A 25564-nucleotide genomic window follows, 5' to 3' on the forward strand; every position below is an offset into this window, starting at 1 on the left:
CTTTTCATACAAAAGGCCTCGTCAGTACTTGTCATTATGTCGTTAATCTCCAGCACTTTCCGGGAGGCCAGCACATGAGGACAAAGGCAAGGCAGGGGCGATGTGTGGGTAAGTGTGACAATCAATTTAAAGCCGGAATCAAAGAGACACTCATATTTATTTATTACTACGTACATGCGAGTGAAATATTTCATGTTTACGTTTTTTGTTATCTATTGTTCAGTGTGCCATGAACAACTCAGTCCCATAATTTCTTTATTTTTCATTTGCAACCTTACAAACGGCAAATACTACCTGTACTGTAGATATAATAAATTAACTCCTAAAATTGTGATTGAGGATGACTCTTGTTCAGGAAAGCACACAGTCACTGATTAGCTTTTCATTGTTGCAGGACAGAAATCATGGCACACAATCAGTCAGTATGAAATGTCAGCATTTACAGTAAGAAAAGCCTTTCACTGCGGTCTTGCTGCAGCCTTGCTCGCTTCCAGCTCACTTCTTTGCCCAGCAGACGACTTAAGACTCAGTCATTGGCTCCTTTTTTGTAGGGCTGAGTGTATACAACTTTTTTGATATGGTTTTTAAGTAATGCTTTGAGTGGGGAAAAAATGCTTACTCCCCTTATTCGAGTGGTGCCTGGTAAATTAGAGAGTGGGTAACAGTGAATTATGAATGAATGACTAATTTGATAAACGTATTGAGTTTTTATGTATTAACGAATTCTGCCCGTTTGAAATATCAGAACACATTTGAATGCACCTCATGTCTCGTCCACATTGCAGGACGTCAACTTCCTTTCTTTAGCAGCTAGTTCCCAAGGCCAGAGACTTGCTGTATCCTACAATGACTTGTGCTTTTTTTCTCCCTTTGGATTACCCAGGATTACTGAAGGAGTCGCATGAGGGTCACAAAGTGCAAGACAGAACTGTAAAGACAGAATACTACATGGACTCTCGTGAAGTTCTTAGAGAAGTTACGGCTAAAAGCTAAAATTGAGAAGTGCCGATAAGCCATACTGTTGTGTACCACTTGCACTTGTACTGTTGTGCCACTTGCAGCACTGGTTTTGAGGTTTATGGGTGAGTATGTGAGGGATTTTGTGTGAGATTATTGTTGGTTAATTTTTGGTTAATAAGAGAGGTACTTCCTTTGTGTGTCAGAGTTTTTGGGTTAAAGTATTTTGTGAGCGCAAATTTACTGGTGAGTTCTCATTTGGGGACCCTATTTTGCTTGAGCATGGGTGGAGTTTTACTTTCTTTTGTTATTTTCCCAGAATTTGCGCAGCTAGAATTGGTTGTAATGGGGTATTTGCGGGACGGAATGAGCTGAGTCACGGCCAATCCTGGCGTCATCTCTCATTTGCATTCAAATCAGAATGTGCGATTTGGAACGCAGAGCTTGATGTTGGGGAAGAAAAATAGACTCACTGGTTGGTGCAGGATACCACTGCCTGTTCGCACAGGTAAAATGTAAGATCTTCCTTTGTGGATGATGTAGTCGGCTGTGCATGTGACGTGGGAAATTGGCGACCGCTTTTTATCCACAAGTTTATTTCCTGTAAGACAGAATTTTACCAGGGTGGTAATGGACGGTATTTTGGCAGGTATGACTTTTTATGAGTGGGATTTAGGTCAGGTCTCATTTTTGTGTCAAAATTGATGCGGATGTGAGGCATTTTTTCTAAGAGGTTTTTGTGTGAGTTTGAGTGTTTATGGCTGTATGGGAAAAGTATCTTTGTGATTTTATTTTTTTTATAGTATATATAAGAGGTAGCTGTTTAAAACTGACTTTTAGTCACGTCAATAAACCACAGTCGGTGACATCACTGTGGAGCATTTGTACCCCACTCCTCCCCCATGCTTTCTTCCCGTCCCCGGCCCACCCGGCTCCATTTGCGGCACCTCAAGTAACGCGTTTGCCGTATCCCAACCCCTTTTTTCAGACGAGAAGAACGGCCAGGTGCCATCCAAGCGCTGTTTCTCGCCCTCGCCCGGCCGCAGGCAGGAACAGGAAAACAATGCCGCTAAATGTCCACTCGTCAAGTTGACGCTACAAGAGGAGTCGCTCGATCCGAAATAGATAGGAGCTCCATCTCATCATCTCCTCATCAACGCACCATCTCACCTCCTTTCATGCTGCTAAAGTGCGTGTGCTAACCTCACTTGTCTCTCACCCCAGGACTTATCCAGAAAACCTATTAGGTCCCGTCCTTCCCATCTGCCCTCCCCACCTCCCCAAACTCCACCCCTGACTTCACCGTCCCACCCGGAGAGGACGCGCACACTGGAGAACTGCTTTCGCGAGGGTTGGGTAACCATGGAAACGGATTCTTCTTGCAGACTTCTACCTTCATCTCTCCCAGCCCTATGTGCCCTGTCAGTAGAAGTAGAGGACAATTCCTTTGTCGTTTCCGATCCCTCGTGTGCGTCCCCCGGCCTCCTCCATAAACACTGGGCATCCCTGCCTCTGAAAACAAGCATTTTGCTCAAAGACTCAACATGCATACCAGCACAGGTCCAGTATGCGCACTAAACTCTGGGATGTATTACCAAGCAAAAGACGACACAAGCAGGAGGCGGAGACGAGCCGACGCGGACGCTCGCCAGATTGTATTTTCGTTTTCTTCCTTTAATGTGCTTTCTCTGAGATGAACTACGTGTAAAATATTGACTTGACCTGAAGTACCACAACTGCTGCAAATGAACTGGAACTGAGATTTCAGAGAGAAGTTGGGGCTCGTAACAATGTGGACAGGGGGGTGGTGATGTGAAAATGAATGATTTATTCTGTTGTACAGACTGCTTTCATTTATGATGTACAAAGTCAAAGAGTTGTCTCATTGTGACAATGTTTTGGTAGCCAATAGAAGAAATCATCTGTGTATTTTTTGTCACATGGTCATTCTTGTCTTTCATGTCCTCTGCAGCACTTTTGTCTTCAGTTCTCCATTCAGACCTCTTTCACGTACTTACCAGCAGTAGGAAAAGTCAAACAAATCTGAACATTATAATGTGATATATGTGCTTATTTTTGTATTGTTGGCCCTTATTTATTCATTTCATGGTATCATTACCTAATTTATTATAACTTGACTATTTATATGAACAAAGCTGTTAGGTCAGTTGAATGTTATTTATTATTACCCTTATGTGTGTTTTTAAATGGAGCATCGTTTGAAGAAAAAAACAAGATCTAATTTTAGCAGAATGATGAATCTTTTTCCTTGTGAAAAACAACAACAAAAAAAACATACCAGTGATTTAAGAATGTAGACTTAGCCTCTTTTTGGAGAGGGAATGCTCTTTTATTGATATTTGTCAGTTTCTATATTATTGTTTGCGTAGGCTGGGCCTGAGGAGGACGACAAGAGATCTGTCGATCTTCTTTGTAAATAGACGGTTCAAAATCGGGGTTGATTGTCTTCTTTACCATGCTGGGGATTCACGCTCTCTACGTTTAGCTTGTATTGCTGTGTGCATGTCAAACATGAGCTTTTCTTTGCATGGCTTTTGGTGTAAATGTTCCTCACTGATCAGTCGCCAGTAAACTACCTTTTATGTTGGCTGATGCTCCCTCACTTTTTACCCTGTCTTATATTCCCAACCTTTTTGTTTTGTTTTTTTTAGATTTTTTTTTGGTAGTTTGTTTTAATCTCTACTAGCCTGCTGCTCTTTTCCTTCTCTTTATCTTGTGCACAATGTTTTTGAGCAATGCCTCTCACTCTGTGCCACTCCATGGAGGACTCGGGACATCTTGAGCTGTCTTGTGTGGGTGTAAAGAATTCCCAGGGAGAGGACATCAATACTTAACCAATACAAAGCAATACCCTTATGTCAACTCTCCTTTGTTTTCTACACATGCAAAGCAAGCAGCTCAGAGGACAGTCTGATTCAGAGCAGGAACTAAACAGACTGATGTAATCCCCATATAACATAACTACTGTGAGCATCATCAGTGCTGAAAAAAATAAATTCATTCAGTTGTGGTGTTTCTTTTTCTTCCATGAGTATGTGCTCATGGTGAGTCCCTAGCATGTGTTGATATTCTAGATTTAGGCTGGGGACAGCACCCTTTTTCAAGCTACATTTTGGTGCGAAGCGGCTACCAGCTTGATTGATGCAAACCTCCGCTACGGAAAACAATTGATCATGTTTTAAAAATATTTCGCAAGAAAGTAAACAAGTATCAGTGTGCTGCTTTTCTTTGTTTTTATATATCTGCAAGTTCTCAAATTCTGATTTCTTCAAAAGCAGAAAATTGCAATGCCGCTTGATGGGTGAGCTATTTTCAGAGTGGTCTATAGGCACAATTTTGGTGACCCCTTTGCTAAAGTTTGTTTAGTTCTTAATCTTTCCACTTGGAGATGCATGGGGACAGCAAAATTTACAAATACATATTACTGTATTTCATAATGGCGAGTACATGTAAGCACATGCAACTCACAATGCAGATGTGGGTTCACTTCCGGTGTCAAGTTTGCACGTTCTCCCCGTGCCTTCTTGGGTTTTCTCCAGGTACTCTGGTCTCCTCCCACATTCAGTGAGACATGCAAGCTATAGGTATGTTGAAATCGTCCTTAGGCGTGTCTGTGAGCATAAATGTTTGTTCATCTTTGTGTACCCTGCGATTCACTGGCAACTAGTTCCAGGTGTACCCTGTCTGTCGCCTGAAGACAGCTGGGACAGGCTCAAACGTGCCCACGATCCTTGTGAGGTTGATATTTATTATGTAATGTTCAAGACAACATTTTCAAAATCCCATGTTATGATTCTGTTGTTACAAAGCATAAAATTAGAGGACAGAAAAAAAAACAATAAAAGACCCTGTTAAATACTCTGAAAACGTTTTCCTCATTAAATAGAAACTCATGAAGTGTGGACTATGTGTTCATGGAGGGTGAACGTAAAAGAAATGCATGTCACAGATCTCCTGCACTTTTGGGTCAAGGCCACAAGTCCAGCATGACCGCGTGTGCTTCAGTCTGGTGAGCGCCTGGCTCCAATTTTTTGTCCACTAGAGGGCAGCAGTGGCTCACAATTTCTTTTCCACCATACGCTTGCTGAGCCCTTGCTTTCCAATTAATTCTGTACGCAAATATGTCCATGTGGTGTGATTAGCATACTACATCAGTCACTGTGGATGTTCTACGTCACACACATGTTGGGGAAAAGGGAAAACAATGTCAATATTCCCGGACATTGTCCCGGTGCCCTCACACTCTTGACGTGACGTAGAGTGAACGTAGGCGACGGCACAGAGTGACCTCCATCTCCTCCAGGAGTGATTCGCCTTGGTTAAAGGCCAGCGTAGAGGTTGAGCTATTGCCTTGTCTGGATCCCAGCAGCAAGCACCTGAAGGTCTCGCGCTCCATCAGCGCAGGCATCTGCTGCAGGAAGTAACCTTCACAGAACGTGCTCAGCTCCACTGCCCTGTAAGCCTGAGACACAATGATTTGATGTATTCTTGCTTACAAAAAGCACTTAATGCAGCAAAAGCTGCGTTACGTGTGTAATGTTACCTTGGCAGTCTTGTAGATGCTAACTGCATTATCCAGGTTGATGTGCTGAGAGCAAATGAGCTCGCAATGTCTTTGCAGTGCTCCCAGCTGGAACACACATGCAGCTGACAACAGCTGAAACAAACAAAGGCACGTTTAAACAGACTTTTGCAACTGAAAGAAGAAGGTCAAACACTTAATTGTAAGAGTATGTTAATATCGCTCATTATGAAGAAATGTAATCATTTTAGGATTCTCTCACCTCCAATAAATCAGACACCCTGGTTTTTAGTGACTCTGTTCCTCCACAGTACAGGTATGACATCATCATCTGCAATCAAGTCAAAACCACTCATTTTAGTGTGCTGCGTTAAACAAGAAGACAAATTTTCTTGTGACGCCAGAATTGAACTTACCTGGAAAACGTTATATTTGACATCACTGATCTCAATCACCTTGTTGGGAGTTGCGTCAGAGCCAGACAATGCCAGCAGAGATTTGAATCTAAAAGACACAATTCAGTTATGAAAACATATTGCAACAAACATTGTTGGTTAAAGAATGTGCACTGAGATGACTGCACCGACTTGTCAGAGGCCGTGATGAGCAGAACTCTGTGGCCATAGAAGGGTTTGCCTTCCACCAAAAAAGTTACATCTGACATCTCCGGGTTATTCAGGAAGTGAGGATCTGCAAAGAAACACTAAATCTTTACCCAACACTACCTAATGTATCCAAATCGTACGTGAAAACAGACGCATCAAGCTCATACCCAACTGTGCTGAGAGAGTCGCTTTCATCTCTGGAACAGCGGGAAGAGGAGCTGGCCCAAAACAGTGGCTGAAAATATTCGACAACTGCTGGATGATGGCGTCATTCTGCAAAGAAACATTGATGGTAAACGTGTGCTTTTAATGCATCTGTGTGTGTGTGTGTGTGTAGGGGGGTGTACAAGGTTGTGCCCTACCTTGGTGGCGCGGAGGATGTTGAACATGAGGGGTAGGCCCACTGTGAGCAGCTCCTCACAGTAATCTTCTTCCCTGATGGAGGTGAACTCTCTGAGAAGGGACAAGGTGACACCCACCCTAGACTGCTGCTGGGCGCATCGTAGGGACTCGAGCCACACGTGGAGCTTCCACTGAACACCTACACAAAACAACCATGAGCACATTAAGAAATTAACCATGAGATTTTTTTTTCTTTCCCTGGAAATAATCATGGACAGTAAAAAGGGAAAAAAGATGTATTTTTACCATTCATACTTGTATTAAAGCTGTTTTAAATTAAAAAAATTGCTAGTAAGGCTTTTACAAAACAAACATGTCTATGTAAGTGACAATATGTACGATTAAGACCGTTTTCCATGAAAAATGAATAAATTGTTATAAATTTCAAAAACGTGTAAATAAATGTTTTCTTAACGACCAACAGTATGTCTTAAATATAATCGTAGGTCTAGTTATCATTAAATTATATCACATAGGGGCTGGCACTCACTGACACACCGGATGTCTGTTACAGCAGACAGAAAAATTACACATACTCCCTTTAAGACTTTTGAAAAAAAACAAAACAAAAACCAAAAAAAAAACTTATGTATAGTAAGGCAGTCCCTCCCCAAAAGTTAAGTTGTACAGTGCTATGTGGGGAGATGTAGGGGTTCGCTTAAATGCATTATTTAAGTGGAAGGTTTTTTTTTTCTTCTAAAAATTAAACATCTTAAGTTATTTAAATAAAAAGGAATTTAAGTTCATCTGTAAAGTTTTAATGGAAATTAGTTCGGGACTAAAAAAGTAAGACCACAGATTGATTGCAAGCTTTGTTTTTGTTTTTTTTTGTTTGTTTTTTCATTTTCCTCTCAGGATAAAAACATTCACGTATAAGCCTTTTTTCCCCTGAGCATTTAAAAAAATTCCTTAGGTTAATTTACAATGAAAAATTACTAGGTTAGCTCTATCACATTTGCGACCCTTGATGTCATGAGATGGGCTACACACACACACACACACACACACACACACACGCAAACAGGACCGCGGCTGTGTGTTAGCTACCCAGCACTCGCAGCTCCATGGTGACGTCCAGGTATCCATGTTCTGCGCTGTAATAACTGGCCTCCTGCAAAGCCTTCATCCTGGCCTTGCACAGTCTGGCTACGCCTCCTTCTGCGAGAGCCCCCGGGCCAGAGGAGGGGTTGGAAAGAGGGAGGAAAGGGCAAATCACCGCCTCCTCCCCCTCCACCCCCTCAGCCAGTATCTCCTCCAGAGACAGGACGTCCTCTTGAACCTTCTGAGGCTGAGTCAGGAGCTTTCGCAGCACGTTCCTGAAGTGATAAAGGAAAGGAAACCGATGTCAGTCGATAATGCGAAGAGGCGAGAACTAGAAGGGGAAGGTGGGGAGAGATTTATATAAGGGTTTGTGTCCATCCGCGTCTGTGACCCTGCGGCCTCAAGCTTGCCCCGCTCCTTGTGGAATGTGACGTGTTGAGTCTGTATTGTGTTCACACAAACTCAGAGCGAGCAGGTGCAGGGATTTATGCTACCAGCTGGTGTTCATTGACAAGTGTAAAGTAAAAGCAAAAGGCTGCGCATACTGCAAACCAAAAATAGCCCTGAAACAAGTTAGACACCCTTACCACCCTACTTATTAGCATAGCAAAAATAAACAAATACCTGTTTAATAACCTTGATGCAAAACATGTTGCAGAGCCCAGACGACATCAACCAAGGCGAGGCTATCTTAGTCTGTCTGGCTGAAAGTGGATGAGTAATTGACTTGTCAGGCCAAAGGGGTTTTGTCATCGAAATACAGTAAAATGTTTCTCATTATATTACATAATAACTTACACTTGCAAAAGTGATTTTTGCTCCGTGCTTAGGGGTGCTACAGACCAATTTTGCTGAAGAAACTACTTGTGTGGCAGTCATATGGAAAATAAACAGGTTGTTCAAACTGATTGAAAGATTCTAAGGCCACATATGTACCATATGTTTATACCCTATACTAGTGGTCCCCAACCCCCGGTCCACGAACCTGGTTGCAGGCCGCGTGGGCTGCATCCGAAAGAATTTTTTGGAGATGATTTAGTTTAATTGTTCATACGTCTGTGCTTCATCTTTGTTTTCTTGGCGCCGCTGTTGATATTACATACATAGTGAGAACCACTGGGACCACTGCCCTATACAACTCTGTAATTGTGTGTGTATTTTTATATATATATATATATATATATATATATATATATATATATATATATATATATATATATATATATATATATATATATATATATATATATATATATATAATGTGTTATACACATAAGTTTAATAATCTATTTACATCCCTTGCCTCTGTTTTCTCTCCAGAAGGCGGATGAGTACCTGTGGCCATGTGCAGCAGCATGACTGAAGCAGTTCATGTCTTCATAGAGGGACGACGTTAGCGCGTTCCCATCACGTGCCTTCGATAAAGGGTCAGCACCTCTTGCCAGCAGCAAAGTCACCATCTCATAGTTGCCTGTACACATTGTTGCAATACACCACACAGAGCTATAAGCAAAACACCACATTTGTAAATAACGATGTATTTACATTTTTTTAACTAATAAAGTAGCAGTTTTTTCTAACTATACTGTATGCTGTGTACTCAAAGAGTTTTTTAAGTTGAAATATGATGATGTTAAGGAAATTCTATGTCACAAGAGTAGAGGAAAGTATCATATATTCAGTCCCAAGTACCCATTCTCTGTTGTGAATTAAAAAGAAACAATTTAAATATGACATTTGAAGAATTTCAAGCATCTGTGTTAGTCCTGTTCCACCTACTGGGCCAAACACTATGACCACTTGGTGCAAAACATAAATTTATTTGCAAACGCAATATTTTGGAACACATGTATTCAATCTCATTATGGTCACAGTAGTCATCATGCTGCGGTTTGAAAGCGGCAAATACGGTTGTATTGGACTCTTCACACGCTGTCGGCGTGGTTATGTAAAGCATGCTTGTCCTCTCTTGCAAACCCGTTTGCCTTTCAAATGATCTCATTGAAGAATGTTGCCCCGAAGCTTGCAAACCGCCGCAGGGCAGCACTCCTCTTGCCCGCTTTCCATTTAGCCACTTATTTTCGGCATCCCGTTTTATACTGACAATTCAATAATGCCTTTGGTGATGGTAAACATGCTACTTTATGTGCAAGACAAATGGGGGAAAATACTGGCTCTCATTAGGTTACCTAGGTAAACATAGCAAGTTGATTACCATGAAGTTAAAAAGAACAGAGAGAAGTCTAATGACAGTGTGGGCTTATGCAGCATGTGTTCGTGCGTGTGTGTTTATGTGGCCACCTGCTGCTGAAGCCAGCTGCAGTGGTGTGTCCGCCGTGCTCTCCTGTCCATTACGGACTGCCGCTCCCTCCACACTGGCCCCGGCATCCAGGAGTAACTGCAGAGGCATACCAGTGCAACATGCTGCCATTGAGAAGGTACTTTCTACTTTCTACTAGCAGGACGTTCCAATCAAACCCAGGATGATCATTACCACCTAAGCCATGATAACGGGTTTGTTTTTCTCACCTGCACTACTGAGATGTGTCCATGCAACACGGCGAAGGTGAGCGCCGCCCAATGACGGCTGTCAGGATGCACAGACGGGTGTTTCGGGGAGCACGGTGGGACCTGACAAATCAGTTACACACAAAGATCAGACTTGGGAAAAAAAAAAAAAAAAAACATCATGAAAATAGAGGAGCCTAATTATGAGGACCACACAAAACGCTATCCATGCCAAGTCCTTAATAATAAAGTCATGTGTTATTTTATATTCATGTGATTTGTTTTCTATAATAATAAAGTCATGTGTTATTTTATATTCATCAATCAATCAATCAATCAAATATTCATGTGATTTGTTTTCTATAATAATAAAGTCATGTGTTATTTTATATTCATGTGATTTGTTTTCTATGGCGAAACATGCGGTTAGTGCGTCTGCATCACAATGAATTTGGGCTGGGGCCAGCCTGTGTAATTTTTTGCATGTTCTGCCCATGCTTGCCTGTGTATTTCTATTTCCTCAAGCTCCACAAATTATAAAACATTCACAGTAGGTTGATGAAACTCTAAACTGTCCATGGGTGTTAATTTGATTATGGATGGCTCTTTGTTTATGCAATCTGCCATTAACCCGTAACCAGCCTGGGGATGTTCTTCATCTTAGCCAAAGCTTAGGCATGGACATTCTTTGTCTTGCATGTAGTTTGACGATGTGAACATGCTGACGTGTAAAGACTACATAAGGTTCAAGAATGAAGTTGAACTTGTGAAAGAATATTTACCGCCACATCAAGGTTGGCGCTAGCATCAATCAGCATCTGAACCAGGGCCTCATCTCCAGCAGCACAGGCATACATCAGAGGGGTCATTCCCTGAGAGCGGGGGACAAGAAAAGACCCAACAAAGTGACTTAAAAGGTCTCTATGTTATTTTCCTTGCAGCACATGAAGTGTCTTAAAATGAAAGCAACAAACGTCGGCTGCTCAGCACCTGGTCATCCATGCTATTGACCCCATCGGGCCCCAGCAGGTCGATAGCTTGGCCGATGAGATCTGTGCGGCCGCAGTTGAGCATCCGGAAGCCCAAGTCGAGGTGGAACTTGTCTGTTGCCGCCTTCGAGTCCAAACGCTTGAAGGAGCTGAAGCAGCACTCGGGCCTGACGAGTAGACAGACTAATTATCAACTGAGAAGTAATTGATTTAGTCAAACACTTAAATGGACTGCAATACATTCATTGAGGCAAAAGGCGTTTGGGTTTATGTCAACACGGAATGGTCATACGTGCGTTCACACATACTTAAGCTGCCGCGGTTCACAGTCCAGTCCAGGAAGGAGCAGCCTGGCAGTCTGTCTGACATCATCAGTGTCCACCAGCAGACTCTTCCGATGTTCGGCATGAACGATGGCCACTCTGATCCACTCCATCAGAGGCGGCAGCAAGAGGAAGGGCCTGTGAAGCAAAATAAGATGAAGTTACTTGTTTTTGAAGCGTGACACAATTCTAACTCTGACAACTGGGCTTACAAGCAGGCTTTATCATGTTTTGTTTCAACGCTGGAGGAGGTATTGCTAACTTATCATGATTCAGACACATTTTGAAGAAACTCATAAACAGCCGTCAAATGCATGACGTATGCGTGTCTGGCAGCTCTTTCCCTGAACCCTGACTCGCCTCTTACGGTTTCTGTTCCCACCCACACAGACACTCAGTCCCACACTTACACTACTATTCACCTTTAAGTTGATTCAAACATATGACTTCAGCAGACTCCAACAATAAAGACAATGGAATCAAATGATACTACAAAGAACCAAAAAATATACAAATAGATCAAGCGGCCCAAAAAAAAAAGGATTCAAAGCTGACAGCCGTTGAAGAAAGTTACTTTGATCACAGAAAAGTCTAGAATAAACAGCATTCAAAAACTGCTATGGAATGTGCCCATTCAAATTGATTGCCTAATCATCCCTGCCCTTTGTTTCGCTCCCCATTGTCCACCACACCTCTTGTAATTGCTTAAGGAGCTGATCATGTCTTGTCCTGTTATCTAATCAGTGCCCTCTACTCTGTATTCTGTTTTGTCCCCCTTTCTCATTTAGGGTCTGTTTAAACAATGGCCAACACTGTGAGTGCCATTTCTTGTTTGCTTTTGAACATCTGAGCAGTCGAAGAGAATGGTAATCAATGTTTGAACAGAGTTATCATGACTCAACAAGCTGATATGACCCTGCCGGGATGTTATTCTCAGCAACAACTTCAACATTCATGTGGTAAGAAGTTGAGAACCCCAATGCATACAGTGAAGGTGGAGGTAAAACCATCAGCATTGTATTGCATTTGTCACTAATGTGCAGACGCTGTAGAAGACACTATTACTATTCATACGAGAAATAATGGTACCTTACATTTGAGTGTCTCAGAGATTTGTGCTCATTCATAGTAATAATATCCAATGTAAAGTATTTTCCCCATTCAAAATTCCCATAATATTGATGGTATAGCTTCAGTAATAACCTATAGTTGAAAGCCACTTCTGTAAGTAAAGTAAAGAACAAGAAATGTCCCCACACGGTGTATTTAAGGACTTAAATGTCTCTCATTTAGCTATTTAGAGCTTATCCAGGCTGTAATGTTAACGACCAGAAGAGTGCTAGGAGTAGGACGAGAGATGAATGGTCAAATGGGGTGTTGGGAGCCTGCAGGGAGTGTCTAAGTGCTGACAAAATGGCTAGGAGGCAGGTGTGCTATGTCTATATTAAGAAATGGGGGTGGGTGGTCATTTTACTTTTAGTGCCATTGGTGTGGAGTGATAAGAAGGCTATGTTTCCAGAAGTGATGCTGAGCAGAATACCCTGGAATCAATGTCAAACCCCCTTTCATGGGGGGATCCTCGCAACACATATTGACCATCTGCACACTTGTGCACAATTGTCTGTCTTCTTGACGGCCAAAGGAGATTCGAGTCTGCTGATGTTCTCCATTCTTTGTCATATCCTGAAGAAGTGATGCAAAGCCAATGCATGACGTTCAAAATACTGTAGTTGTCTTTTGATATGTTCGCGTGCATGTGTGTGTGTCCATATTCATAGAAGGAGCGTGTAAAAGTGAGAACCACCATCAGAAAGAACCGTGAATGTAGGAGGTGTGGTATTGTTTCACCAGAGTGTTCACCGGAATGTCTTGCTGCTCTCATGCATCCAATGTGGGGGGAAAAAAAATCTCAACCTTTTGAAGCGTTTGGTCAACCCAAATCTGACTTATGCCTTACAGCCTGAAACACAAAACCCAGCTTTGCCAAAGGCCATTGCAACATTAAAGTCTGGATGACTGTTAAACGAGAAACTAGATAGCCCTGATGGCTAGCTGACTGACCAAAGAGCTCAGGCTACATACTGAGAACAGCAGGATAGAGAAATTTTTACCCACTTGTTTACACAGAAATATTAGCTCTGTGCCATGGCACCTTCTTCACTACAACCTGCCTAGCTATGAACTGACAGGCTACTAATTGTCGTCAGCTATGTTAGGAAAGTGCAAATACTTTACTCTTCAAGCATGACCTGAGGACACTGAAGTCTTCGTTTCAACCGAGTTTCAAATGAGTTTCGCATGTGAGGTCGATTGTGGGGTGTAGATGGACACGTTTACCCTGTGATCAGGAATATGAATACTCTTGCAAGGACACCATTGATTCTGCTATCTGAAGTAGCAATGATACGTCTTTAACACCTTATCGCTGCACCACATCTGACCTTTGGCTCCCCTGAATCGACTACATTTCAAGGGTGGAAACATGTGTTTTACGTCAAGGTGAAATCTCTTTTGTGTGATTTGCACTTTTAAATGAATCCAAAAAAATGAGCTAAATATGAGTAATACGACTTTATTAATGCAACGCATTACAATACAAGAGAAACAAAAATGAACAAAATGCTACTGATAGTATGTGGCTTAATACAATGTTGAATACAAAAAATATGTTGCATGAACTGGCTATAATTTCAGCTGTTTACCTCCCATCTCTATGATTCTGCAATTAGATAATACTAGATTAGATAATACTTGATGATGTGCCCCACACAGATTTAGTGGTTCACATCACAACCACTGCGTGATTTGAAGTAAGTGGCAAAAGCAGATTTCGGTGTTCTGTTTGGTCATCATTATTTTGATTTCTGGGAGCTAGCTAGATTTTTGGAGAGATTAACGTAGATGATCCACATCAAAATCCATGAACTCGATCCCCATTTAAATGTGTGTGGCAGCCTTTGGACATGAGAGATGGTTTTGTGTGCCACACAGCTGCATTGGATGCCTACATGTGTATTTATTTTGTAACACACACTCAATTATTTTGACTGCACATAAAGTATGTCATTATGTTGTCATCCTGTTTTCTTTTCACTTAAGTAACAAATATGAAACAACAAAGTCAGCAATGTTAAATCAATAACCTAATCTTTTTATTATGCATCGTGAAAATTGTATGCAACTAGCTTCTCCCATAATCCTCATCATAAGCAGGATTTGGCCTAATTTGAGCTGCAAGGTGCACTCCAGCCAGCTACAGCGTCAACATTAACACCTGGATGAACTTGCCTACCTGTAATTTACCCTCAGAACAATTTTTGAAGTGAAGATTACACACAAAGGAAGGATGAAAAAATACTCTGCAGGTAAAGGACACTTTGAGTACTTAAATTACTGTGATTAGAGATGATGGTGGGTCTTAGTAAGTCAAAATTGTGGAAACCAAATCTAACTTTGTAAAGAAACAAAAGGTGTCACCTCTCTTTGCTGAGTGCCATACGTGGGGGATCTAAATTGGGGTTCTCCATGGACTCCATTTGCGGGCAGCGCAGGAAGTAGTAGAGGGTGTGCAGGGCGTCAGGCGACCAGGACACAGACTGCTGCGGGCGTGAATGGCGGGCTGGACTGAGCCCCGGTCGCACTGAGCTCAGGCGCTGCATGTGATGCATTGCACGAGATACCAGATCACCTGGAAAATGAGAACATGGACATGTTGACATTGCATGATTGAGAAGATCTGCATATACCGACTTAAGCAGAATAACTTGTTTTTACTTGTTATCGGTGTCAATACTGAGCTGATTTCAGCGTAAACCTTGTGGGTGTGATTTGTTACCGGAATTCTCCTTTTTCTAAACCGCAGACATTTAACACTGCTGCCCGTATTACTCTCCCTCCATGCCTTGCCTTTAGCCATTGCTGTCTTTAACAACGTCATTAGCAGTTAAGTACAGCCATGCGGTAAGAATAAATTGTCATTTATCTTTAATCACTGAAAGAGTTGATAAAGCACCATGACAGATAAGTAGATCAATGGCGCCGGCAAAGATCTTATCCGTTTTGAAACTAAGGTATTTAATCACTGCATTGGCCCCTTATTATAATTGTTGTGTTGGTAAATTACTTTGGGATCGCTAACAAGATTGAGTAAATGTGAAGCATTTTGAAACACAAAGTATCCGTCAAAACTTGGAACATTTAAAATGGTAAACGGCTTCTGTTTTATTGAAGTCGTATTTGCATTGCATTACGTAACTACTTATATCTTAATTCGAAGCAAAACGCTTGAGTTGCTGTTACCCAAAAGAGCTGTTGCATGAGTATCAGACGAAAAGAACAGTGGCTAGACTATCAGCCATCAAAGGAGGAAAGGGAGGGGGGGTTGGAGGGGAAAGAAAGAACAAGGGTGAATAAAAAAGGCCAGTTTGAGCTTGGTATAATATAGCGCTCATTTAGTATGATTACCGCAGGGCTAATTTCTAACCGGATTAGCATGAGTGGAGGAGCCAAGGGGCTTTGGGGGTTGTCCAGTATATATGAGCACATTAAAGAGTTGGGTTTAGATAGGACTAGCCCTCCTCAAATAGTCCACAGTTAACGCTGAAGGGTCTCCTTTGTGTTAACCACTAATAGCATTCGACCCAGGAGGTCTCCTCGGGATTCTTATCCAAGATGAAAAGCCTTTTTCCAACTTTATAGCCCATATTGTGCCTAGGGTCTTAAACTAGCGGTCAGGGGTTGACCTGCGTGTGAATTGGTGTATTTCATTCTTAGATTACTTTCTCGACCTCTGTGGGGTTACAGGGGGGATAAACTACAAAATATTCTACAGTAGATTCAGAAAAGCTACCAAGCTACAGTACTTTTCACACGTTTCGTCTTGTTGATGGAGGGCCACCATTGAATGCCAGTTCAGAGCCAGTGATTCTGTGCTAATTCATAATTCTGTTCTCCCAACCATTTAGCAATGTTTTGGTTTGTTTTTTTCTGAAATCTGCTATCTTCCCATCCAGACTCCATCTTGTTTAAATATTACATTTAAATATTACATTACATTACCGGTCACACTCACTGTACAGATCCAAAAGGACCGGGCAGTGGAGTACAGATACTCCTGTGTCTGCCTGTATGGTCTCCCTGGCCCCTGGCCTCAGATTAGAGTGTCAGCAGCCTGTATTTTGGTTCTGTGTATGGGTATTAGTGAACACACTGTCTGTGTGTCTGTTTGTGTTTGTAGGCACGAAAGGGTGTGAAGCATGCCAGCCCTGCCCAGAGCAACTCGGCTTCATCCCACTAGAGTGGTGTGGCACAAAGAGGCCACTGAGCAAGTGGGAGAATGACTGCGTGTGTTTGTTAGAGTGCATGTGTTCACTTTTTTAATGTCCAGCTAACGACGGCGGTGTATGAACGTGGCCTTGTGCTTGAGAAACAAATGGCAAAGTGTTACCTCGTTTGGCAGGGGAAACCTAACCTGCACTCGAATCAACACTAATCTCTATGGTTTGCTCTCCCCTTTCACAACAACCTTTCTATCATTTACCCAGACTAAAACATAATTCATCCAGGGTGCCATGACCTACCTTTACCTCAACCCTATTTCTCTTTCCACCTGGAAGACCCTTTAAATAGAACTTTGACATATTTAAAGTCCACTTTCCTTGACTGTATTTGGCATCAGTTTTAGCACATCGCATGTTAAGTGTAAAACAAGTATTATGACATTGTGTCCTTATTTCCCACACGATACAGTTCACGAAGACTGAGATTTTGATTTTGAAGAGGATCTGCATAGTCACATCCTGAATGACCTGGGAAAGAGGCGACCTTACGATGTGGACCGCGGCGTTTTTTATCCCCTCTTTATGCCATTTTTTTCGCTCCCGATAAAAAAAATAAAATAAAAAAAAAAACTTTTCAAACATGGCGGTTAGTTGTGCGCATGTCTACTAGGGGCAACACGTTCATATCACTACACACGTCACTGCTTATATCGCTACAATGTTGGTCTACAATTGGTCGGCGTCACAACTCCCTAAGATACTGGTCTACCATTGGTCGGTGTCACGGGTCACTATGATGGTGGTCTGCTATTGGTCGGCACACAGGCTCACAAAGATGGCTGCCTAAAGACTTTATTACGTGTGAGAGTGCTTTCAATTGTGTATTTATTGTGTATTTTAGTGCTTAATTCAAACTTGATTTGGTTAATCATGGGCCCCAAGATTGCTAGTGATGTTAAAGAGAGAAGTAAGAAGATGATTAGTATAGAACCAAAGCTGGAGATAATCAAGAAATACGAAGAAGGCTAAGCTAGCCGAAGATAGGGTATCCTTACTAAGAAATATGGCTAGCAAGCTCATCACGTCACTTTAAAGGTAAATAAATCCTTTACTATGTTATTTAATTGTACATGTATATTATATACATGTATGTTGATGTTTTTACCTGGGTTTTACACATATTAGCTAGCATAGGTTAATAGGTTTGGATTGCCCGCCATACAGCAAATTTGCGTTACAATCCTAACCGCAGAACGGATTGGCCCACCATTTAAGCAATATAAGCAATGTGGGCTTTTGAGCTATCTATAAAAGGTGACATGTATCAAGAAGAATGCTGGGGTGAAATTAACCTTTATATTTGACATAATTACAATAAATGGATCATCAAGTCTTTTATGTTTAAAATACCTCATCAAATGAAAAGGCTGCCATCTTCCAATCATGTGGTTGGCATGTCAATGATTAAAAATCAAATCAAATTGTGACCCAGTCAAAGACACCCACCCTGAGTCTGTATACTGTAATCCCATTAAAACATTTCACACATTTACTTCATCTAATGGGAAAAACCACAATAGGCAAGTACATTCTTCCTACGTAACAAAAAATGTGATGTTGCAGGGCCATGGTGAGTGAATTGTAATGTCAAGTACATACATAGCAATTGAAAACGTTTCATATTTGATAGACTTAGTATTATCTTTCAGATCAAAGATTTCCTACCTTTCCTCAGTTTAGCCCTTTACAATTTTCAGTATTTAAGGGACACGAAGGAGCTGGTCACATTTTGATTGTTTTGCAAGACGCCTGTTTATCTTCAAAGAGGATCAGTGTGGTGAAGTAGACGTGACTTACTGAGTTCTGAGATGCTGCCCACACAGGTAGCCAACAGTGACTGTTCCAGCGTCCTGAGCTCCAGTTGGGCATAGGCATCTTCCCTGCAGTCGCCAGACGTTTGATGATTCTCTGTGTAGGGACTGAAATGGGCCGGCAGTGACAAAACACCTATGGCAGGGGAAAAAGGGGGAAAACAAATTCAGGATGGGTCGAGATTTTGGAGGAAAAAAATATATCCGCTCAGAGCAATTCCCATTGGTATTTACTGAGTGGATATGCAACACCTCTATGAATTGCAGAAACAGTCATTTTTAATCCTAGTATTATTGCAGGTGATGGGGACAGTGAAGACCATAAAGCGTTGGTTCGGATCATTTATTAAGGCATTAAAAAAAAGCTTCATAGCACACTCACTCAAACATTGTGTTAACACTAAGATCAGCAGTATAATGCATTCAAGAGACAAATTTGCAAAATAATAAGCAAGATTTTTTTTTCTCAAGACAATATTTTTCATGAACTAGTTATTAATTAAGACGAATGAACTTTGGACTGAGATCAAGTTGTAATACAGGACTCCAAAATCCTTGAAGATTAAATACTGTGAGCCAGTGATGGGAAAGGACTGGTTCTCAAGAATTTATACATGGCATTCATGGGGCTGGAACAAGACAAAATAAAGATAATACTACACCACATGGATATGCTGAAATGAAGGTCAATCTCATGGGGATTACTTTCTAATATGAAATGCTTTAGTTACTCTTATCCTCTCCCCAGCAAACTTAAAAAGTATCTGTATTAGATTAAAACATTGCATTCCCTCTGGCAGCCTTTTCTCAGAAGTGAATTAAAATACCAAGTAGTGAAAAAATAATTGTTTTTTGCTTTTCAACATATATGTATTATAAAATATGCATTTTATTTATTTATTTTATTTATGTATTTAGTATTATTTTATTTTTTCTGTTTTACATGTGCCCAAGAGAATTGAATATTTTGTTTTGATCAACATACTTCTCCAAGTACATTTTTTTTTTTTTTTTTTTGGGGGGGGGGGGGGTCATCATTTGAATGTGTCAGGTCAAATGTGGAGATGTAACTTGATAGCTCAATCAAATCAAGTCATGTGAGAATGTTACAATGGCAACAATCTTCAGACTTGTCATATTCTGTGGCTTTGTAATTAACTGACGTCAGAGGTCATGAATAGATGCAAACTGGTTACTTTGAACAAACTGTGATATCAGCAGAATTTGTAAACAAGCTGTCATGTAACTGACATTAAATAAGATACTCGTGTTAGAAAATGTATTGTAATTTACCTCTTAAGTGAATTTGTAATTTGTATCTAAGTGAATTTACTCATGATGTTCGTTTCATGCTCCCCTTAATTTTTTTAATGATTACAATTTTGGAGGGGGGGGGGGGGGGGGGGGTGTAGGACAACATCAATGTAATACATTAATTTTATAGTTGACTAAACACCATACAAATGAAAATGCACATCATCTGTGTTGTGTAATGTCTGCAGAATCATCCAACTTTCATGAGGATCACAGTATTCATCGCTTCTCTTTTCAGGCAGGGAAACATAATAAGAGCCAGACAGAATAGACACATTTACTGCACAGTAACTACTAGAGAAGGGATAAGCAATGCAATGAAATACGCGAGGGAATGCACTGCCTGTCAAGCCACAGCATTACAGTAAAACAGCCTAACATTGTGAGGCCACCCAATGCTTCAAAATAGTTCCTCCTTGAAGCATGGTCGTGACAGCGGTTTACGACTTGATCAATATCTGATTTACATCCCTTTTTTTTTTTTTTTTGGATCAATGTTCTTTTTTTTCCCAATGATTGTCAACTGAGTCCTTTTCGTTCCCATGTAACGCGATAAAGCAGTAGTTTTTGCCTGGGAACGCGCTCACGGATGATATTTTTTGGCCAGTGATTTTCTTATAGTGAACTTAACTGAGAATAGTGAGACATGAGTTCTTTATTTTGTTTTTTTCCTTATTTCATCACCTCCTGGATGAGTTGTCACCAAACTCTTGGGAGTCGGCTAGTCCTGGGAAGTTTTGCCACTGTTCCTAGTTTTCTCCATTCGTGGATTAGATCTCAGAGCGGTTCACTGGAGTTCCACAACCTTGGAAATGGCGTTGGAACATTTTTCAGACTGATATATTTCCCTTTTTCTTCCATTTTTTATTTTGTGGAATTTAGGTTTGTTATTTGATAACATGTGTTCTTGGATTTTGTAGCCTACTTCACTATGTCCGGCAGATTGTATTTAGAAGATTTCTTGATTCAACGATGGAGGTGGCAATCAGGTTTGAGTCAGATATGTTTGTATTCCCCCCGTTAAATAGTTGTCAGTGTTATAATTGTAAAATTGGTTTGATGAAATGAAACCTTTGTGATTGATAAACATGCCCCCCCCCCCCCCCCCCCACACACACACACACAAAACTCAAGAAAGGGGCACATAACATACTTTTTCAGCTTATCAGATTGATGCAAAGTCTTAAAAAGTTGTAACTGTCGGAATAACACCGACCAATGAGGTATCCTACAGAAAGAAGTGTTACTTCAGCTCTCTATGAGTGCCTCTCTCGCACTTTCCATGAACAATTCAAAGTGAATATGTGCTGACTCCCCATTCCAAAACAAAGGAAAAAAGCTGTGTCCCACACAACGCTACCGTCACAAAGAACTTTCATATGCACAAAACTACAAATACTTAACATCATTGTGCTACACTTGAATATTTTGCTTTATAGCAATGTTAAAACAACAGTAAGCACATGTTACTAAACCATCTAGACCTCTAAAATGCTTCTTTGTGCGCCCAAGACAGTTGTTAGATTCAACGTGTTTAATGGTCATGCATTGCGGACACTTGTAAAATGCTTCACAATAATTAGATACATTTCACATGAAAATATAATGTATTATATTGAAAGAGGTCACTTAGACCTTTAAAATGAGAACACTTATTGAAGATTGTGTATCATTTGCACGCGTGAAAAGTGTATGTATGCATGATAAGTAAGTTTGGATGTGCGCATGAAAATGCAAAAAGCATTCAAAGAGATAGTCCTTCCATAAAGGTTATGTCCTTTTTATACTTGATTGTAATCAAGGAGGAAGGAAAGGAGAATAACTATGAACCAGAATACTAAAATAGAGTAATAATATCTACCAGCACATTCTCGTAAATTCTCACAGTCCCACCCTTGCTTTACCACTAAAGCAGAGCAAGCGTCATCTGGACCTGACAAAGGTTTACATTTCAAGCAGCGCCTCTCTCCACTTTAACCACAATTGAGGAGTATCAATAAACAGAGCACTGAAACACACAAGACAGTGAAATTGGGAAAGGCGGGTAACCTTCTGTGACTATTAGGGTTTCATTATTGAGGTTCACCCTAAAAATGCCATGTGGGAATTCATGGCTACAAACCATGGCTCAAACATCTCACGAATTCATGGTAGAGCCCAACTATCAAACACTCTGAAAAACATGTATACATTTTAGTCAAGCTGTCACTCAAAGCACACCACACTCCTGCCACACTACACATACTAAGGCCCAAAACCCAACATGTTTTTAATGCTTTGATTTGGCTAACCCTTTCACTTCAACTGATATAAAGCAACACACATTGCTTGATGGAATTCTTTCAGATTCACAGCTACATTTAAAGTTTTCATTTGTTTTCTCATGCAGACCTTGACTCTTTGAGTTCATGTATGTGCAGCTTGAATCTGAGTACTGTGTATCCTTGGTCCAAGTGGTGTGTGCTAATTTGCTTTGTCTACCACAAAGAATGTGCGATGAATGAAAAAGGACGTTACCTTTACTCAAATGCATGTGTTTGCTCGCTTACCTATGTGTGTGTGTTTGTCGACAAACACACAACTGCCTGTGCTACAAGCTAAACACTGTCTTCATTCACTACAGGGTGGATCAGAGAGCCAGGAAAAGGGGGCTTAAAAGTCACTTCCCCTAGTGCGAATGGGGCAGTCATTCAGGACAAGGAGGCTTTAAGCTTGCTCCTGTGAGGAAGGTGGATGATGGAGACCGGAAAATCTCCCAAAGTACAATGTTCAACAGAGGCTGTTATTCAATGTGCTTTAACCCCACCATGACCTGACATCCTTGGTGTTGCCCAAGAGAAAATGCCCATATAAAAACACACCCAACTCTTCCCATAAGTACAGGCTCTAGCCACTTGTTTTATACACTTTCAATTTCATCCATACCTCTGCGTCATATTGGCGGTACTTTTTAGGAGTGTAAATAAGGTGTGTGTAATGTACGAGTGTGAAACGTGGGGCTGTTCTGCGTGGTTACATGTGGGCTCCTAGAAGTAGCGGTATTTGCTTCGCTTCAACTACATAGTTGTAAATAGAAGGATTCACCATGTAGGGTAAAAAAAAAGTGTTTGCTTAGCCCAGTGGGTCCTCCTTATGATCCTTCTTATGATCCTTATCTAAACAGACTCCAAATGGGACAGCGGGGCATTTAGGAAGCCTACGTGGTCTATTAGTGTTTGGGCTAAAAATAATCATCCGTTTGAAAAGTAAGAAGTCTACAAATTAAACTTGTGTTTCTGGATACAGAGAAGCATTCATACAGAGAAGCATTCATAGATGGATGTACACTTACATTTTCGATTGAAACGGCATGAAACTGCCTCTTGTATCATGATATAAGAACTGCACAATTTCCCTAACACCTCCAGTGACAAGGGTCATGGGTCAAAGGCGGTGCACAGTTGTAACTAAAACCTACTGACAGTATCAGCTGCGGGGGTTTCTCCAAATCTCTGAGTCAGGACACTACTCACATTCCAATCACGGAAAAATGTCAATTATCAGGAAGCTGAATACTGTTGTGTTTCTTGTGAAAGAAATACATGTAGAAAAAACAAAAACGGTGGCTCGTATGTAAAATATCATGAAATAAAAGCTGGAATATGACTTTCTTCTCGTATACATCTTATGATCCGGATGCTATTAAATTTAGTCTGAATAATTTATCAGAGATGTAATTAAGCACTTGTGTTTAATGTTATCATTTGGCCCAAATTTGAAATATTGTTTTTGGGAATCATTTAATACCATGAGCTTTGAATACCATTTTGAGACACCATTTTCAATATTGAAAGTACACTTTTATCCATTACCTTTGCCCAGTATTTTTGGAAGCATCATAATTTATTTTTACAAGGATAGGTCATTTTGCTTTTGCATATTATTATAGATAAGCAAGTCTTTGTTTTGGCTTTATGGCAGGTGTTTACAGGACGAGGAGTAGAAGGCCGACGAAGGACCTTGGACGGCCGATCTTCCATGTGGACTGCTGCAGGAGGGTAAGGCATGATAACAATTTGCACAATTGTCTGTAATTTTGGACTGAGAGAAAGTTGACACCATTTTGTCTCATCTGCTTAAGCGGGTTGAGAAGTACTATGGTAGTCTGAGAAGATAAGTCCGCACAGGATCCTGATCTTTGTAGACTTGTTAAACTCTGCGTATAAAAGCAAACAAAATTGGTGTATCTTGTGTTAGTTTTATTGGTAATCCTTTCAGAGAAAAAAAAAACAAAAACAAAACACGCTTCTTGGCTTAGTGCATAATTATTTATCTGGGTTTAGTCCCTTGGTAACTGGGACCAAGACTTTTGGAAGGGACTTCACATACATTATACTTTTTACTTGATAAAGGCTGCCACTCAATGATTGTGGGACATATGGGCTAGATGTGCCTTGTGAGTCCTATTTTGCCCAGATCTTTAAGTTCATCTAAGAGGTTGGTATGGTGAGAAAAACAAGGAGCATCAGGCTAAACAATGTGTCATGCTAATTTCAGAACCAGACCAAATTTATTTGTCAGGTACACACCTGAGCTTCAAAAAGTTGTGCAGGGATAAGATCCAGTCCCCATTTGACACGGAACGAGATGAAGGCATGAAGTAAAACAAAAGCATTGGAAAGGGAGCGTAAGGTCACTCTATCACACAACCCTATCTTCAATGCCAACGCCCGTCCTGAACTCTGTCCACGTGATGGGACCTGCTGGGGAAGCGCTGGAATCTGACCGCTCACAGCGGGACTGCGTCATGACCCCCCACCCATCCATATGTTGCGGTATTGTATTTTTATAGCAACGGGAGGAATCCGGATTATTACATTTGGATTTATGAATTCAGTTGTTGATGGGGACCCATGTGTTCTGAACACAGGATTGCTCCCCAGTTATGAGAGAAAATTGAAAAAACATGCAACTGCATTCATTCTGTTGAGTATAATTCTCGAGTTGAATAAGGGTTACGTCACATTCATGGTGGAAAACAAACTAAATGGCAATGATGTTGTGTTAAATTGAGTTAGAACTGCAACTTTAAAACAATTATATGCAATAAATGCATTCATCCATTATCTTAAAGGGTGTATGTATAAATTTTCCATGGGCCTGTGGAAGCTTTAGGGGTATTACGGTAAATGCAGCAATACTCACTCCCTCTCTGGCTGCGGTAGCTATAACAGACATGGCGACTTCCAGAGGAGTGCCATCCCCCATGTCATTCTTGAGACTTGAAGGTCACGATTTGAGACTTTCTGGTGCACATAAGTGACTTATTCCCAGCTCTGAAGAATATGCTTGAATTTCATAATATTGACCCAAATCACACATTATAATCGAAACAAACAGGTAGGTGTGATCCGAATAATTATGTAAAAATAGCTTTCTGAATGTGAGAAGAAAAAAAACAAAAATTATGAAAATGAAACAGTAAAATCCTCCATGATTATCCATCCAAGTACATTTTCTTAGCTGATTGTCCTCACCAGGGTCGCGGAAGTGCTAATCACCCTTCCACTCTGCCGCCCCCCTCCATGATTAATAATAAATAAATGAGAATAAATTACACAGAATAAAACTTATTAGACATTAAACAAAGAAAAATTACACAGTCACATGCTTGCACGAATCTGTGCATGCATGCCGGATGAGCTTGGATTTGCCATGCCTGCCTTTGGTTTCCCACAGTCCTGAAAAATATA

The 25564-nt window shown here is 40.9% G+C and overlaps 2 protein-coding genes across 4 annotated transcripts in view; one reads left to right on the forward strand and one right to left on the reverse strand.

Moving 5' to 3' along the window:
- The window catches only part of brsk2a (BR serine/threonine kinase 2a), a 182387-nt gene extending 178400 nt beyond the window's left edge, over nt 1-3987 (forward strand). For 2 of the 3 annotated variants that reach the window (XM_088417585.1, XM_088417587.1), the window contains exon 19: nt 1946-3987. In XM_088417585.1, coding sequence (XP_088273711.1) covers nt 1946-2082 — 137 coding nt within the window. In that variant the 3' untranslated portion in view covers nt 2083-3987. The remainder of the gene's footprint in view (nt 1-1945) is intronic. The other variant, XM_088417586.1, reaches the window with a different exon arrangement.
- A 719-nt stretch (nt 3988-4706) lies between these two features.
- Nucleotides 4707-25564, reverse strand: part of abtb2b (ankyrin repeat and BTB domain containing 2b) — a 39207-nt gene continuing 18349 nt past the window's right edge. Inside the window, exons 2-17 of the mRNA XM_088417584.1 lie at nt 18505-18654; nt 14846-15056; nt 11354-11506; nt 11047-11212; nt 10839-10928; nt 10078-10179; nt 9850-9946; nt 8884-9019; nt 7555-7823; nt 6468-6646; nt 6273-6378; nt 6088-6190; nt 5917-6004; nt 5763-5831; nt 5522-5635; nt 4707-5440 (exon numbers count right to left, since the gene is read on the reverse strand). Coding sequence (XP_088273710.1) covers nt 5216-5440; nt 5522-5635; nt 5763-5831; nt 5917-6004; nt 6088-6190; nt 6273-6378; nt 6468-6646; nt 7555-7823; nt 8884-9019; nt 9850-9946; nt 10078-10179; nt 10839-10928; nt 11047-11212; nt 11354-11506; nt 14846-15056; nt 18505-18654 — 2258 coding nt within the window. The 3' untranslated portion in view covers nt 4707-5215. The remainder of the gene's footprint in view (nt 5441-5521; nt 5636-5762; nt 5832-5916; nt 6005-6087; nt 6191-6272; nt 6379-6467; nt 6647-7554; nt 7824-8883; nt 9020-9849; nt 9947-10077; nt 10180-10838; nt 10929-11046; nt 11213-11353; nt 11507-14845; nt 15057-18504; nt 18655-25564) is intronic.

The sequence above is a fragment of the Hippichthys cyanospilos genome, chromosome 6, assembly GCF_059441005.1.
Source record: "Hippichthys cyanospilos isolate Australia breed blue-spotted pipefish chromosome 6, RoL_Hcya_1.0, whole genome shotgun sequence".
Classification (NCBI taxonomy): Eukaryota; Metazoa; Chordata; class Actinopteri; order Syngnathiformes; family Syngnathidae; genus Hippichthys; species Hippichthys cyanospilos.